This window comes from Pholis gunnellus (assembly GCF_910591455.1).
Source record: "Pholis gunnellus genome assembly, chromosome: 20".
Classification (NCBI taxonomy): Eukaryota; Metazoa; Chordata; class Actinopteri; order Perciformes; family Pholidae; genus Pholis; species Pholis gunnellus.
In genome coordinates, this window is record NC_136547.1 from 20,950,566 (window position 1) to 20,969,598 (window position 19,033).

The following is a 19,033-nucleotide window of genomic DNA, read 5'->3' on the forward strand; positions in this document are numbered from 1 at the left end:
GTGTACTTCATGTACTTCATGTACTTCATGTACTTTGATGGTCTGTCTGTGTAATTTAGGCCACACAGGTAATGTGTCCTCGTACAATCAGGAGCTCAGAGGAAACAGGACGAGTCCTCCGAGCTGGTCTGAGACTCTCTGGACTCTGGACTCTGCAGCATCAGAGGCTTTTACACTCAACCTCTCAGAGGAGATGAAAGGAGCGCGAAGGAGGTGAAGAGTGAAGGAGGTGAAGAGTCGACACCAGCTGCTTCCACTGATTTAACGTCTCTACAATCACTCTGCCCTTCCTCCTCCTCTTCCTCCTCCTCTTCCTCCTCCTCTTCCTCCTCCTTTTACGTATAAAGTACTTCTATACGTTTAAAGTACTTGTATATGTTTAAAGTACTTGTATACATTTAAAGTACTTGTATACGTTTAAAGTACTTGTATACGTTTAAAGTACTTCTATACGTTTCATCCAGATGAAGATGTTTAATGTTGAGCTTCATGTGAATCAAATTTATTTCTGAAAAAACGTTTTTGATTTTTGTCTTATTTCATTTTACTTTGAAAATATGATTTGGTAGAGAATGAACAGTTAAATGTCTCATTTCTTTATTTCTCGCGGGCAGAATGAGAGTTTTATGTTTATTGTTTATTGTTTATTGTCGTGTGACTCGTTCACAGATCTGATCTCAGAACAGCGCTGGTGCAGCGGCGCCCCCTGCTGGCTCTGTTCTCTAACTTCATCTCATCACTTTATTAAACGTGTTTCTATTCATCTCTGGTCCCTACATTCATATATTTATATATTAATATATCAATGTATTTTTTATATTTATATATTTATACACCACGTCCACTCGGCTTCTGGCGACAAATGAAAAAACGCAATATTTCTTGAAGGAAGTGAAATGAAAACGTTTGTTTTGTAACATTGAGATTAAAAAGAGAAGAGAGAGGTATTATTATTATATTATACTATATAATATTATATTATATATATTATATTATATTATTATGTTATTATATTATATTATTGTATTATTATTATTATCTTATTATCTTATTATATTATATTACATTATTATATTATATTATTGTATTATTATTATTATATTATTATCTTATTATCTTATTATTATTACATTATTATATTATTATATTATATTATTATATTATTATTATATTATTATTATTATATTATTAGACTAAAGTGAGAAGGTGTTACAACACTGCCATGTAAGTCATTTTTGACAGACTCCAAACACAATTATACACAACTAATATAAGCAACTAGAAGATGTACCACAATATCACGTATTTGTCGCCACGACTCGGCAAACTACCACTCCTGAGAAAGCTACGAACAAAAAGCTAACGGCTAACACGGACCACCAATAGATCGCAGAGCAAGAGAATTCGACACAGAATCCAGAGACATCTTCAGAATTTCTCTCCGTGAAACCAGAACAAAGCTGTGAGCAAACAAACGCCAGAACAACAAACCGCTTCACCAGAAAATAAATCATAGCAGCACCTCACCTTTATGCTGAATCATGAAAAGACCGGCATAATTCCCCGTTTGTTGGCTAAACACTGTTGCTTCATATATCCTCTGTGTTTCTCATCTGTTTCCTGGAGAAGGGGGGGGGTCAACCTAATTTGTGGGACCCCGGAGTAAGGGCTCAGACTTTTGGCGAATGGAATTTTATGCTCGGGGGCACGCAGCGGTTTTTCGATTTTTACTGGCTGAAGACTCTGTCAATCAACACCAGGCTAGTTCTACCGCATTCCTGAGACTCTGATGCGTCGTAAGAGGTGTCATTTTCTAAAATTGACCAATCATAGGCTGACAAAGCCTCACATACACACAGTCAAACTGCAGTCAGATGAGAATGGATCCATGGTTCACAGGCTCAGAGAGGATTCAGGCTCTCAAAATGATGCCAAACTGCTGTATTTGGATAGATTGAACACTATTAGTGATAAAACAAGTGAAATATATAGTTATATAGTATATAAAAGTACAATGGCACAGCTGTTTCCAAAATAACAATTTAGCTTGACCCTGCCTGACCTTTCTGTACCAAAACCTCTCTAACTTTGTCCTGCTTCACTTTATCAAAGCCACATTTTTTATAGAAACTACTGATATGTTGTGCTATGATTTGGGAGAGTTGTAAGGCTAGCCAGGGCCTCATTTCAAGAACAGAATAACAATAACAATAACACTTTTTCAGGCGAACCTGAAACTTTTCAATTTGAGCTGTGTTCCATCCTCATTTATTCTTAACCAGTAACATATACACTGATATTTACACATCTGAACACATCTCACAAGTGTTTCTGTTATTATAACATAAAAATTATTAAAATAGACCTTATAGTTACAGAATTACAGTCTTTTTGGTATGGGTATGCAATTTTTGAGCAGAGGCCTAAAAATAGGGCTCGGTGTTAAAGAGTTACAGTAATGTTCTAAATGCAGGACTTTTACTTATATTGTGGTATTTTCAGTGTGGTGTTTACTTACATAGTGTACTTTTATCGCAAAAAGTACTTCATCCACAAGTCAGTACACAGAACCTCATTGGTGTCGGCTGAGTGACAGCAGCAACTGTGTGTCTGTGTGTTTGTGTGTGTTTGTGTATATATGTGTGTGTGTCTGTGTGTTTGTGTGTGTATGTTTGTGAGTGTGTTTGTGGGTGTGTATGGGTGTGTGTATATGTGTTTGTGTGGGTGTGTGTGTGTGTGTGTGTGTGTTTGTGTGTGTGTATGTGTTTGTGTGTGTGTTTGTGTGTGTGTGTGTGTGTATGTGTGTGTGTGTCACAGCTCGTCCTCAAATAGACTCTCTCTCTGTAAACACTAACTGATCGTCTTCTCTCAGTAACTCTCAGTCAGTCGGTCACATCTCCATCTCATCAATAATCTGATCAGCTGACTCTGGATTCATATTTTACTGGAGAACAACAATAATCTTTATGAGGACGACTGAAAAGACCCAAAGGTATGAAATATATTCAACAAGTTTTAAGCTGCTGTGATGTAAAATGATAACAATGGTGGAAGATGTTCTAGGTAGGGCCATCCTATCAATTTCAGCAAACATCCCAGAATGATTTAATGCAAAAAATGAAGGTATCAAACACATATTACTACTTTGCAGTTAAATATTAACATTTATTCCAACATGAAAAAAAGCAGTAAATAACACTTTGATAAACACGTCAGCACATCTTACTTTAGTCAGCTCACAGGGCATTCAGTATAATATATATATATACAGTATATATATACAGTATATATATATATATCATATAGTAATATTCAGTATAATATAAAACACACACATACATAGATATATATATACAGTATATATATATATATATAAATATAATAGAACATATGTATTTATGGAGATGCCCCTATGGACCTTGTTCAAGAGGTAAAGATCAGGAGAAGTAAACATGAAGTGTAATTAGGAATACTGGTGTTAAATGAAGCGATGATGAGTTTTCACTGTTAATTCACCGTCTCTATTAAATGTTGATGCCTCCATGACCAAGTTCAGCAGATGAGACTGAGGAACTATGGAGAAGAAAAGATGTTCACTTTGCCTGATATGTATCTTGACAGAGTTCTCATGTGTGCCCTGGTGTTCTCATGTTTCCTTACCTCCTCATCCCTCACTCCCTACCCTGGTGTTCTCATGTTTCCTTACCTCCTCATCCCTCACTCCCTACCCTGGTGTTCTCATGTTTCCTTACCTCCTCATCCCTCACTCCCTACCCTGGTGTTCTCATGTTTCCTTACCTCCTCATCCCTCACTCCCTACCCTGGTGTTCTCATGTTTCCTTACCTCCTCATCCCTCACTCCCTACCCTGGTGTTCTCATGTTTCCTTAGCTCCTCCTCCCTCACTCCCTAACTGTCCGTGCTGGATCTGTCCTCGTTGTTTTAAAGATAAATTGTTAGCATGACATCATCCAGCTAGCCAAACCTGTCTGGTGCAGCTAGTGGAGAAGCTTCATGTTCTGCTTCTCTTTCCCGCTAGTCTGCTGTCTGATTGGGAGGTCAGACTGATCTGGGATCAGCTCTTTCACTGAGGTTTCTCCTCCAAACTTCTCCTCTCAGAAGGATCTTGGAGGAGCAGTGCTCACGCTGGCGCTCGCCTGTAGAGACTTCTCCTGACGAGAACGCGCAGCTAGTGGCCAAACGACTTTGGCCACTAGCTGAATCTATTTGAGGACACTGATTGGCTAAATTGTATGTCACTCATTTACATCTTTAATCAGCAATTGGCTAAAGTGCTTCATAGACCCGCCTCTTTTGGGCCAGTTCTCCATGACCCCAGCGCTGCTGAGACGTGCACACAGGCGGAGACGGTCAGGAAAAGCAGATATTTTGTGCAGAAATCTACCTGCTCAGGTACTCTGTTCACTACCTGTTCAGGTACTCTGTTCTCTACCTGCTCAGGTACTCTGTTCACTACCTGTTCAGGTACTCTGTTCACTACCTGTTCAGGTACTCTGTTCTCTACCTGTTCAGGTACTCTGTTCACTACCTGTTCAGGTACTCTGTTCTCTACCTGTTCAGGTACTCTGTTCACTACCTGTTCAGGTACTCTGTTCTCTACCTGCTCAGGTACTCTGTTCTCTACCTGTTCAGGTACTCTGTTCACTACCTGTTCAGGTACTCTGTTCTCTACCTGTTCAGGTACTCTGTTCTCTACCTGCTCAGGTACTCTGTTCTCTACCTGTTCAGGTACTCTGTTCTCTACTTGTTCAGGTACTCTGTTTACTACCTGTTCAGGTACTCTGTTTACTACCTGTTCAGGTACTCTGTTCTCTACCTGTTCAGGTACTCTGTTTACTACCTGTTCAGGTACTCTGTTCTCTACCTGTTCAGGTACTCTGTTCACTACCTGTTCAGGTACTCTGTTTACTACCTGTTCAGGTACTCTGTTCTCTACCTGTTCAGGTACTCTGTTCACTACCTGTTCAGGTACTCTGTTTACTACCTGTTCAGGTACTCTGTTCTCTACCTGTTCAGGTACTCTGTTTACTACCTGTTCAGGTACTCTGTTCTCTACCTGTTCAGGTACTCTGTTCACTACCTGTTCAGGTACTCTGTTCACTACCTGTTCAGGTACTCTGTTTACTACCTGTTCAGGTACTCTGTTCACTACCTGTTCAGGTACTCTGTTCTCTACCTGTTCAGGTACTCTGTTCTCTACCTGTTCAGGTACTCTGTTTACTACCTGTTCAGGTACTCTGTTCTCTACCTGTTCAGGTACTCTGTTCTCTACCTGTTCAGGTACTGTGTTCACTACCTGTTCAGGTACTCTGTTCTCTACCTGTTCAGGTACTCTGTTCACTACCTGTTCAGGTACTCTGTTTACTACCTGTTCAGGTACTCTGTTCACTACCTGTTCAGGTACTCTGTTCTCTACCTGTTCAGGTACTCTGTTCTCTACCTGTTCAGGTACTCTGTTTACTACCTGTTCAGGTACTCTGTTCTCTACCTGTTCAGGTACTCTGTTCTCTACCTGTTCAGGTACTCTGTTCACTACCTGTTCAGGTACTCTGTTCTCTACCTGTTCAGGTACTCTGTTCTCTACCTGTTCAGGTACTCTGTTCTCTACCTGTTCAGGTACTCTGTTCTCTACCTGTTCAGGTACTCTGTTTACTACCTGTTCAGGTACTCTGTTCTCTACCTGTTCAGGTACTCTGTTCACTACCTGTTCAGGTACTCTGTTTACTACCTGTTCAGGTACTCTGTTCTCTACCTGTTCAGGTACTCTGTTTACTACCTGTTCAGGTACTCTGTTCTCTACCTGTTCAGGTACTCTGTTCTCTACCTGTTCAGGTACTCTGTTTACTACTAGTAAAGTTTTTGAGGAGAGATTTAAAGTCTTCATTTTGATCCTGCAGGACTTCATCTTAACTGAGTCTGAACATCTGAATGTGAGAGTCGAGTAACATCTGGACATCCAGACATCAGAATAACACATGTGGACACATGTGAACAGCAGAGAAACATCTGGATCTTAAAGCTCTGTTTGAGGAGGAGGAGGATGGGAGGAACAGTGTGTAAAGAGGAGGTGAAGGAGGAGAAGAGGAGGAGCGCTGTGAGGGAGGACAGTCTGACGTCAGCAGACAGAATCCGCAGATTCACCGTCAGACAGTTTGGGTACAACGTCCTGAGTCTGTCTCGTAGAGGACTGAAGGTACGATCAGGTTCCTTCATCTCTCTCATAGATAACTCATCATTTGGATTGTTGGATTTGGATTGTCATATCGTCTGACATGTTATTGGAGAAACAGTTACTTTATTATTCAAGAAAATAATGGGCAGATGAAATGATCGTTAGCTAAACTTACTTCATCAATCGTCTCATATCCATATTTCCTGTATTTGAAGATCATCTGATGATGAGATCTGTTGTGGGTTGATTAACTCCGGCCCTTTAAGAGCGTCACAAGGAACCCTACATGGGTTCTAGATGTATCTTTGGAATGTAAAAGGGTTCTCAGTAGAGCCCACCGGGTTCTAGTTAGCAACTTAGGAAGGTGGAAAGTTTCTGGATAGAACTCCCAGAGAGGGCTCCGAGTAGAACCATTCAAATATAAAAGGGTTCTCACCTTTATTTCTAAGAGTGTACGTCTACCTCTGATCCTGCAGGACGTCCCAGAGGAACTATGGGAGCTGTTGGAATTGGAGAAGCTGAATTTGTCTCTCAACAGCCTGAAGGTTCTTCCTCCTCAGCTGGCTTTGCTCTCCAACCTGGTGGTTCTCAACCTGTGGGGGAACCAGGTAAACCTCCGTCTGCCCGGTCCTCCTCATAACAACGATAAACAAAGTATTTAAAAATATGAAGAAGGAATCAAAGAATCCCATCGAAAACATTCAAATACATGAAAACAGACTCGCTAGTAATGAGGTTCCACAGGGTTCTATTGTGGGTCCTCTACTATTTACATTATACACCAAAACACAGTATTCTTCCTCAGTCAGTACATTTACTCAACTAAGTTAAAATTTGACATACTTGTACTTTACTTGAGTATTTTCATTTAATGATACTTTCAATTCAAATTCAAATATTGCAAAATGACTTTTTACTACATCACATACAGTGTGACTTTTCTACTTGTTGTAGTCTTTACAGGTTCAGGTCAGTGTGCCCCCCCCCCCCCCCCCCCCCCAACAGCTGCTCTGTCCTCTGGATAAATAAAGATTATAATCCCTCCTGTGATCCACCAGGATCCAGTTTCTGTCCTCTGTCCTATATATATATGCATCACAGCAAGTTAGAGTTGAGTTGAACTTGATTGGCCATACTTTCTTTATTGAGATGTTTCATGAAATTTGATGTTTATTACTGTTGTTTTTTGTTTGTTGTTTGTTGTTTGTTGTTGTTTGTGTGCAGCTCAGCAGCCTGCCAGCAGAGATCGGTCAGCTGAGGAGACTCAGAGTTTTATTCGCCTACAGAAACAAACTAAGTGAAGTTCCTGAAGAGCTGGGAGCGTGTACACAACTGGAAGTACTGCACATACTACTGTGAATACTTCTACTACTGCTACAAATACCACAGCTGGCTTTGCCTTTAAATTCAGACTCAGAGACGGTGTTAGACTGCCTTAAACCAGTATTAGACTGTATTAAACCAGTATTAGACTGTATTAAACCAGTAGTAGACTGCCTTAAACCAGTAGTAGACTGCCTTAAACCAGTATTAGACTGTATTAAACCAGTAGTAGACTGCCTTAAACCAGTATTAGACTGTATTAAACCAGTAGTAGACTGCCTTAAACCAGTATTAGACTGTATTAAACCAGTAGTAGACTGCATTAAACCAGTATTAGACTGCCTTAAACCAGTATTAGACTGTATTAAACCAGTATTAGACTGCCTTAAACCAGTATTAGACTGTATTAAACCAGTATTAGACTGTATTAAACCAGTATTAGACTGTATTAAACCAGTATTAGACTGTATTAAACCAGTATTAGACTGCCTTAAACCAGTATTAGACTGTATTAAACCAGTATTAGACTGTATTAAACCAGTATTAGACTGCCTTAAACCAGTAGTAGACTGCCTTAAACCAGTATTAGACTGTATTAAACCAGTATTAGACTGCCTTAAACCAGTATTAGACTGTATTAAACCAGTATTAGACTGCCTTAAACCAGTATTAGACTGCCTTAAACTAGTATTAGACTGTATTAAACCAGTATTAGACTGTATTAAACCAGTATTAGACTGTATTAAACCAGTATTAGACTGTATTAAACCAGTATTAGACTGCCTTAAACCAGTATTAGACTGTATTAAACCAGTATTAGACTGTATTAAACCAGTAGTAGACTGCCTTAAACCAGTATTAGACTGTATTAAACCAGTATTAGACTGTATTAAACCAGTATTAGACTGCCTTAAACCAGTATTAGACTGCATTAAACCAGTATTAGACTGTATTAAACCAGTATTAGACTGTATTAAACCAGTATTAGACTGTATTAAACCAGTATTAGACTGTATTAAACCAGTAGTAGACTGCCTTAAATCAGTAGCAGACTGCCTTAAACTAGTCTTAGACTGCCTTAAACCAGTATTAGACTGCCTTAAACCAGTATTAGACTGCCTTAAACCAGTATTAGACTGCCTTAAACCAGTATTAGACTGCCTTAAACCAGTATTAGACTGCCTTAAACCAGTAGTAGACTGCCTTAAACTAGTATTAGACTGCATTAAACCAGTATTTGATGGCCTTAGACCAGTATTAGACTGCCTTAAACCAGTATTAGACTGCCTTAAACCAGTGTTAGACTGCCTTAAACTAGTAGTAGACTGCCTTAAACCAGTGTTAGACTGCCTTAAACCAGTATTAGACTGCCTTAAACCAGTAGTAGACTGCCTTAAACCAGTATTAGACTGCCTTAAACCAGTAGTAGACTGCCTTAAACTAGTATTAGACTGCCTTAAACCAGTATTAGACTGCCTTAAACTAGTATTAGACTGCCTTAAACCAGTATTAGACTGCCTTAAACTAGTATTAGACTGCATTAAACCAGTATTAGACTGCCTTAAACCAGTAGTAGACTGCATTAAACTAGTATTAGACTGTATTAAACCAGTAGTAGACTGCCTTAAACCAGTATTAGACTGCATTAAACTAGTATTAGACTGCCTTAAACCAGTAGTAGACTGCCTTAAACCAGTATTAGACTCCCTTAAACCAGTATTAGACTGTATTAAACCAGTATTAGACTGCCTTAAACCAGTATTAGACTGTATTAAACCAGTATTAGACTGTATTAAACCAGTAGTAGACTGCCTTAAATCAGTAGTAGACTGCCTTAAACTAGTCTTAGACTGCCTTAAACTAGTCTTAGACTGCCTTAAACCAGTATTAGACTGCCTTAAACCAGTATTAGACTGCCTTAAACCAGTATTAGACTGCCTTAAACCAGTATTAGACTGCCTTAAACCAGTATTAGACTGCCTTAAACCAGTAGTAGACTGCCTTAAACTAGTATTAGACTGCATTAAACCAGTATTTGATGGCCTTAGACCAGTATTAGACTGCCTGAAACCAGTATTAGACTGCCTTAAACCAGTGTTAGACTGCCTTAAACTAGTAGTAGACTGCCTTAAACCAGTGTTAGACTGCCTTAAACCAGTATTAGACTGCCTTAAACCAGTAGTAGACTGCCTTAAACCAGTATTAGACTGCCTTAAACCAGTAGTAGACTGCCTTAAACTAGTATTAGACTGCCTTAAACCAGTATTAGACTGCCTTAAACTAGTATTAGACTGCCTTAAACCAGTATTAGACTGCCTTAAACTAGTATTAGACTGCATTAAACTAGTATTAGACTGCCTTAAACCAGTAGTAGACTGCATTAAACTAGTATTAGACTGCCTTAAACCAGTAGTAGACTGCCTTAAACCAGTATTAGACTGCATTAAACTAGTATTAGACTGCCTTAAACCAGTAGTAGACTGCCTTAAACCAGTATTAGACTGTATTAAACCAGTATTAGACTGCCTTAAACTAGTATTAGACTGCCTTAAACCAGTAGTAGACTGCCTTAAACCAGTAGTAGACTGCCTTAAACCAGTATTAGACTGTATTAAACCAGTATTAGACTGCCTTAAACTAGTATTAGACTGCCTTAAACCAGTAGTAGACTGCATTAAACCAGTATTAGACTGCATTAAACCAGTATTAGACTGTATTAAACCAGTATTAGACTGCCTTAAACTAGTATTAGACTGCCTTAAACCAGTAGTAGACTGCATTAAACCAGTATTAGACTGCATTAAACCAGAATTAGACTGCCTTAAACCAGTAGTAGACTGTATTAAACCAGTATTAGACTGCCTTAAACTAGTATTAGACTGCCTTAAACCAGTAGTAGACTGCATTAAACCAGTAGTAGACTGCATTAAACCAGTATTAGACTGCATTAAACCAGTATTAGACTGCCTTAAACTAGTATTAGACTGCATTAAACCAGTAGTAGACTGCCTTAAACCAGTATTAGACTGCATTAAACCAGTATTAGACTGTATTAAACCAGTAGTAGACTGCCTTAAACCAGTATTAGACTGCATTAAACCAGTATTTGATGGCCTTAGACCAGTATTAGACTGACTTAAACCAGTATTAGACTGACTTAAACCATTATTAGACTGACTTAAACCAGTGTTATTCTGTGGGACGGATAGTAGAGCTCCATGTAGTCCTGAACCAAAATGATTAAATTCTGCTCCATTAATTTACCGTTGACAAATATTTACGGAAGAAACGAAATCTATCTGCCATCTGTGATTGGTTCCTCCTCCTCACATGACATATGCAGCGTTCCACAAGTTGAGCTATTTTTGTCTCGGTGCTCAGCTGTCTTGCCCTGAACGATAAGCGAGATGGAACACTTGCTCATAAAAACACCACTGTATGAAATGACAATGTTAAACAGTGTTTCTGTCACTCAGGTTCTGAGTCTGGCCAACAACCAGTTGTCCTCGCTGCCGGCGTCTCTCTCCAATCTGACCCGACTCAGGAAACTCAACCTCAGTCACAACCATATCGCTCACATCCCGGGCTGCATTTACAACATGAAGGCTCTGGTGAGTTCACGTCAGTCACGTCGGCCGAATACAGCCGTGTTCCTGGGAAGTAGGCTCAGGTCGAAGGTCTGTCCAGATCCATCAGGTCTACAAAGACCACTTCCTGCTTAAGGGGTCAGAACACGTGGAATCTGAAAACTACATGTTTCCTCTTTTTCATGGTTGTTCCTGTTTATTTTGTTTATTTGTTTGATCTATGGCACCTCTTCTGTCCCTGAAGGTGTTCCTCCACCTGGCTTGTAACCATCTGGAGAACCTGGCGGAGAACATCCAGGCTCTGGTGGAGCTCAAGATCCTCATTGTGGAGGGAAACAGCCTCCATTCTCTTCCAAAGGCTCTCTGCTGTCTCACCAGGTAACGCCACCTCACCATGTGACACCATCTCAAGAGGTAACGCCATCTCACCAGGAAACACCACCTCACCATGTGACACCATCTAACCAGGTGACACCACCTCACCATGTGACACCATCTAACCATGTGACACCATCTAACCAGGTGACACCACCTCACCATGTGACACCACCTCACCATGTGACACCATCTCAAGAGGTAACGCCATCTCACCAGGAAACACCACCTAACCATGTGACACCATCTAACCATGTGACACCATCTAACCAGGTGACACCATCTAACCATGTGACACCATCTAACCAGGTGACACCACCTCACCATGTGACACCATCTAACCAGGTGACACCACCTCACCATGTGACACCATCTAACCAGGTGACACCATCTAACCATGTGACACCATCTAACCATGTGACACCATCTAACCATGTGACACCATCTAACCAGGTGACACCACCTCACCATGTGACACCATCTAACCAGGTGACACCACCTCACCATGTGACACCATCTAACCAGGTGACACCATCTAACCATGTGACACCATCTAACCAGGTGACACCATCTAACCAGGTGACACCACCTCACCATGTGACACCATCTAACCAGGTGACACCACCTCACCATGTGACACCATCTAACCAGGTGACACCATCTAACCAGGTGACACCACATCACCATGTGACACCATCTAACCAGGTGACACCACCTCACCATGTGACACCATCTAACCATGTGACACCATCTAACCAGGTGACACCACCTCACCATGTGACACCATCTAACCAGGTGACACCACCTCACCATGTGACACCATCTAACCAGGTGACACCATCTAACCAGGTGACACCACCTCACCATGTGACACCATCTAACCAGGTGACACCATCTAACCAGGTGACACCACCTCACCATGTGACACCATCTAACCAGGTGACACCACCTCACCAGGTGACACCATCTAACCAGGTGACACCACCTAACCATGTGACACCATCTAACCAGGTGACACCATCTAACCAGGTGACACCATCTAACCAGGTGACACCACCTCACCATGTGACACCATCTAACCAGGTGACACCATCTAACCATGTGACACCATCTAACCAGGTGACACCACATCACCATGTGACACCATCTAACCAGGTGACACCACCTCACCATGTGACACCATCTAACCAGGTGACACCATCTAACCAGGTGACACCACCTAACCAGGTGACACCATCTAACCAGGTGACACCACCTAACCAGGTGACACCACCTCACCATGTGACACCATCTAACCAGGTGACACCATCTAACCAGGTGACACCACCTCACCATGTGACACCATCTAACCAGGTGACACCACCTCACCATGTGACACCATCTAACCAGGTGACACCATCTAACCAGGTGACACCACCTAACCAGGTGACACCATCTAACCAGGTGACACCACCTAACCAGGTGACACCACCTCACCATGTGACACCATCTAACCAGGTGACACCATCTAACCAGGTGACACCACCTCACCATGTGACACCATCTAACCAGGTGACACCATCTAACCAGGTGACACCACCTCACCATGTGACACCATCTAACCAGGTGACACCACCTCACCAGGTGACACCATCTAACCAGGTGACACCACCTAACCATGTGACACCATCTAACCAGGTGACACCACCTAACCAGGTGACACCATCTAACCAGGTGACACCACCTAACCAGGTGACACCACCTCACCATGTGACACCATCTAACCAGGTGACACCATCTAACCAGGTGACACCACCTCACCATGTGACACCATCTAACCAGGTGACACCATCTAACCAGGTGACACCACCTCACCATGTGACACCATCTAACCAGGTGACACCACCTCACCAGGTGACACCATCTAACCAGGTGACACCACCTAACCATGTGACACCATCTAACCAGGTGACACCATCTAACCAGGTGACACCATCTAACCAGGTGACACCACCTCACCATGTGACACCATCTAACCAGGTGACACCATCTAACCATGTGACACCATCTAACCAGGTGACACCACCTCACCATGTGACACCATCTAACCAGGTGACACCATCTAACCATGTGACACCACCTAACCAGGTGACACCATCTAACCAGGTGACACCACCTAACCAGGTGACACCACCTCACCATGTGACACCATCTAACCAGGTGACACCACCTCACCATGTGACACCATCTAACCAGGTGACACCATCTAACCAGGTGACACCACCTCACCATGTGACACCATCTAACCAGGTGACACCATCTAACCAGGTGACACCACCTAACCAGGTGACACCATCTAACCAGGTGACACCACCTCACCAGGTGACACCATCTAACCAGGTGACACCACCTAACCATGTGACACCATCTAACCAGGTGACACCATCTAACCAGGTGACACCATCTAACCAGGTGACACCACCTCACCATGTGACACCATCTAACCAGGTGACACCATCTAACCATGTGACACCATCTAACCAGGTGACACCACCTCACCATGTGACACCATCTAACCAGGTGACACCATCTAACCAGGTGACACCACCTAACCAGGTGACACCATCTAACCAGGTGACACCACCTAACCAGGTGACACCACCTCACCATGTGACACCATCTAACCAGGTGACACCATCTAACCAGGTGACACCACCTCACCATGTGACACCATCTAACCAGGTGACACCATCTAACCAGGTGACACCACCTCACCATGTGACACCATCTAGCCAGGTGACACCACCTCACCAGGTGACACCATCTAACCAGGTGACACCACCTCACCATGTGACACCATCTAACCAGGTGACACCATCTAACCATGTGACACCATCTAACCAGGTGACACCACCTCACCATGTGACACCATCTAACCAGGTGACACCATCTAACCATGTGACACCACCTAACCAGGTGACACCATCTAACCAGGTGACACCACCTAACCAGGTGACACCACCTCACCATGTGACACCACCTAACCATGTGACACCATCTAACCATGTGACACCACCTCACCATGTGACACCATCTAACCATGTGACACCATCAAACCATGTGACACCACCTAACCATGTGACACCATCTAACCATGTGACACCATCTAACCATGTGACACCACCTCACCATGTGACACCATCTAACCATGTGACACCACCTCACCATGTGACACCACCTCACCATGTGACACCATCTAACCATGTGACACCATCTAACCATGTGACACCACCTCACCATGTGACACCATCTAACCATGTGACACCATCTAACCAGGTGACACCATCTAACCAGGTGACACCACCTCACCATGTGACACCATCTAACCAGGTGACACCATCTAACCAGGTGACACCACCTCACCATGTGACACCATCTAACCAGGTGACACCACCTCACCATGTGACCACATCTAACCAGGTGACACCACCTCACCATGTGACACCATCTAACCAGGTGACACCATCTAACCAGGTGACACCACCTCACCATGTGACACCATCTAACCAGGTGACACCACCTCACCAGGTGACACCATCTAACCAGGTGACACCACCTAACCATGTGACACCATCTAACCAGGTGACACCATCTAACCAGGTGACATCATCTAACCAGGTGACACCACCTCACCATGTGACACCATCTAACCAGGTGACACCATCTAACCATGTGACACCATCTAACCAGGTGACACCACCTCACCATGTGACACCATCTAACCAGGTGACACCATCTAACCAGGTGACACCACCTAACCAGGTGACACCATCTAACCAGGTGACACCACCTAACCAGGTGACACCACCTCACCATGTGACACCATCTAACCAGGTGACACCATCTAACCAGGTGACACCACCTCACCATGTGACACCATCTAACCAGGTGACACCATCTAACCAGGTGACACCACCTCACCATGTGACACCATCTAACCAGGTGACACCACCTCACCAGGTGACACCATCTAACCAGGTGACACCACCTAACCATGTGACACCATCTAACCAGGTGACACCATCTAACCAGGTGACACCACCTCACCATGTGACACCATCTAACCAGGTGACACCATCTAACCATGTGACACCATCTAACCAGGTGACACCACCTCACCATGTGACACCATCTAACCAGGTGACACCATCTAACCAGGTGACACCACCTAACCAGGTGACACCATCTAACCAGGTGACACCACCTAACCAGGTGACACCACCTCACCATGTGACACCATCTAACCAGGTGACACCATCTAACCAGGTGACACCACCTCACCATGTGACACCATCTAACCAGGTGACACCATCTAACCAGGTGACACCACCTCACCATGTGACACCATCTAACCAGGTGACACCACCTCACCAGGTGACACCATCTAACCAGGTGACACCACCTAACCATGTGACACCATCTAACCAGGTGACACCATCTAACCAGGTGACACCATCTAACCAGGTGACACCACCTCACCATGTGACACCATCTAACCAGGTGACACCATCTAACCATGTGACACCATCTAACCAGGTGACACCACCTCACCATGTGACACCATCTAACCAGGTGACACCATCTAACCATGTGACACCACCTAACCAGGTGACACCATCTAACCAGGTGACACCACCTAACCAGGTGACACCACCTCACCATGTGACACCATCTAACCAGGTGACACCACCTCACCATGTGACACCATCTAACCAGGTGACACCATCTAACCAGGTGACACCACCTCACCATGTGACACCATCTAACCAGGTGACACCATCTAACCAGGTGACACCACCTCACCATGTGACACCATCTAACCAGGTGACACCACCTCACCAGGTGACACCATCTAACCAGGTGACACCACCTAACCATGTGACACCATCTAACCAGGTGACACCATCTAACCAGGTGACACCATCTAACCAGGTGACACCACCTCACCATGTGACACCATCTAACCATGTGACACCATCTAACCATGTGACACCATCTAACCAGGTGACACCACCTCACCATGTGACACCATCTAACCAGGTGACACCATCTAACCAGGTGACACCACCTAACCAGGTGACACCATCTAACCAGGTGACACCACCTAACCAGGTGACACCACCTCACCATGTGACACCATCTAACCAGGTGACACCATCTAACCAGGTGACACCACCTCACCATGTGACACCATCTAACCAGGTGACACCATCTAACCAGGTGACACCACCTCACCATGTGACACCATCTAACCAGGTGACACCACCTCACCAGGTGACACCATCTAACCAGGTGACACCACCTCACCATGTGACACCATCTAACCAGGTGACACCATCTAACCATGTGACACCATCTAACCAGGTGACACCACCTCACCATGTGACACCATCTAACCAGGTGACACCATCTAACCATGTGACACCACCTAACCAGGTGACACCATCTAACCAGGTGACACCACCTAACCAGGTGACACCACCTCACCATGTGACACCACCTAACCATGTGACACCATCTAACCATGTGACACCACCTCACCATGTGACACCATCTAACCATGTGACACCATCTAACCATGTGACACCACCTCACCATGTGACACCATCTAACCATGTGACACCACCTCACCATGTGACACCATCTAACCATGTGACACCACCTCACCATGTGACACCACCTCACCATGTGACACCATCTAACCATGTGACACCATCTAACCATGTGACACCACCTCACCATGTGACACCATCTAACCATGTGACACCATCTAACCAGGTGACACCATCTAACCAGGTGACACCATCTAACCAGGTGACACCACCTCACCATGTGACACCATCTAACCAGGTGACACCACCTCACCATGTGACCACATCTAACCAGGTGACACCACCTCACCATGTGACATTTGATTTGATTTGAACTGATTAATCTGATCTCAGGTTGGAGTTGCTGAATCTGGACTTCAACGACATTAAGGATGTACCTCAGGTAAAGTTTGAATTCATTCATAGAAATAGTTATTTGGTGTCTTGAAGACATCGTTGTAGTTCAATAACTAAACCAATAATAAATGGATACATTTTCAGGAGATGCACCAGTTGTCCCGACTGGAGAAGCTGGCCTGCCATCCTCTGGATAAAGGACTCCATATCGTCCACAACCCGCTGATGAAACCTGTGAAGGAGGTTCTGGAGGGGGGACTCAGCGCCCTGTTCAACTACCTGAGGGCGAGTTAGGACTGTGGGGCGGGGCTTGTGAACTACCTGAGAACAGGATATAGGTGGGGGAGGGGCTTGTTAACTACCTGAGAGCAGGATATAGGTGGGGGCGGAGCTTGTTAACTACCTGAGAGCAGGATATAGGTGGGGGAGGGGCTTGTTAACTACCTGAGAGCAGGATATAGGTGGGGGCGGAGCTTGTTAACTACCTGAGAGCAGGATATAGGTGGGGCGGAGCTTGTTAACTACCTGAGAGCAGGATATAGGTGGGGGCGGGGCTTGTTAACTACCTGACAGCAGGATAGGTGGGGGCGGGGCTTAATAACTACCTGACAGCAGTATATAGGTGGGGCGGGTCTTGTTAACTACCTGACAGCTGGGTGAATGTCAAATATTTAGATGCTAATAATACTGAGGATTAAGTTGATGCAGAAATAGATGTTTTTATTTACATGTTTGTATGTTAGATAAAGAGCTATTTAGGTTTGTACAATAAACATTATGGACTCATTTGCAGTATTTTCTTGTGATATTTGGCCACTAACATAAAATCAGCTGCTCTGCTGCCTGCAGGTCTGTTTGAACGACACAACATCCACGTCATCCAAAAGTATGCAGAGAGCTGAACATTCCTGTTTTTTTGTTTAACTTTAGCAAACTTTAGCTTACATTAGCAAACTTTAGCAAACTTTAGCAAACATTAGCAAACAACAGCTAACATTAGCCAACATTAGCTAACTGGAGGGATACTGAACTACTTGACTTAGCTAGAATAGAGTAAGTATATTGTTCTTGCTTTTACAGGTTGCTATTAGCTGTACCTAGGCTGCTTCAGTGATGCAGTCTCTGTTGGTGTAAGGTAGGTGTGCTTTAGTTTCACTAGGCCAATTGCCCTGTTAAGTGCCAGGGGTGTGGCTTGCACTCCTGGCAGACGATGAGCAATCACTAGGTAGCTCTCCTTAACCCCACTTCACTGCTGGAAGCGTCAGCTTCCAAGCGTCGGGAAAAACGAAGGCAACAGGGTGACTTTTTCAAGCCAGACTTCGTCAAGCCTGGATCACACCAGAAAACACCTCCACACCTGCAGCTCTGTGAGACGTGAACTCTTTCTCTCACACTCCCAGAGCTGTGAGGCGAGGTGGTGGTACTGGCTGCTAATCTCCCCAAAATGGAAATACTCTCTTGTCTCTGCTCCACAGTTCTCCCCGTCCTCTTTTGAATTTCATGCTGTTACTGTCACTCATCCAGTCCAGCTCACCATTGCTGTTGTGCTCCTTCCTTTCCTCACCCACC

The 19,033-nt window shown here is 43.8% G+C and overlaps 1 protein-coding gene across 1 annotated transcript; it reads left to right on the top strand.

Annotated features, from left to right (window-relative positions):
- The first annotated feature begins 2,693 nt into the window (after positions 1–2,693).
- On the top strand, positions 2,694–17,916 carry LOC306712258 (uncharacterized protein). The gene is made up of 8 exons (XM_079181452.1): positions 2,694–2,992; positions 5,918–6,213; positions 6,669–6,800; positions 7,417–7,530; positions 10,992–11,126; positions 11,347–11,480; positions 17,462–17,510; positions 17,609–17,916. Exons 2-8 carry the CDS (start codon positions 6,061–6,063, stop codon positions 17,756–17,758), a joined length of 867 nt encoding a protein of 288 aa, XP_079037578.1. The 5' UTR covers positions 2,694–2,992; positions 5,918–6,060; the 3' UTR covers positions 17,759–17,916.
- Positions 17,917–19,033: the final 1,117 nt, after the last annotated feature.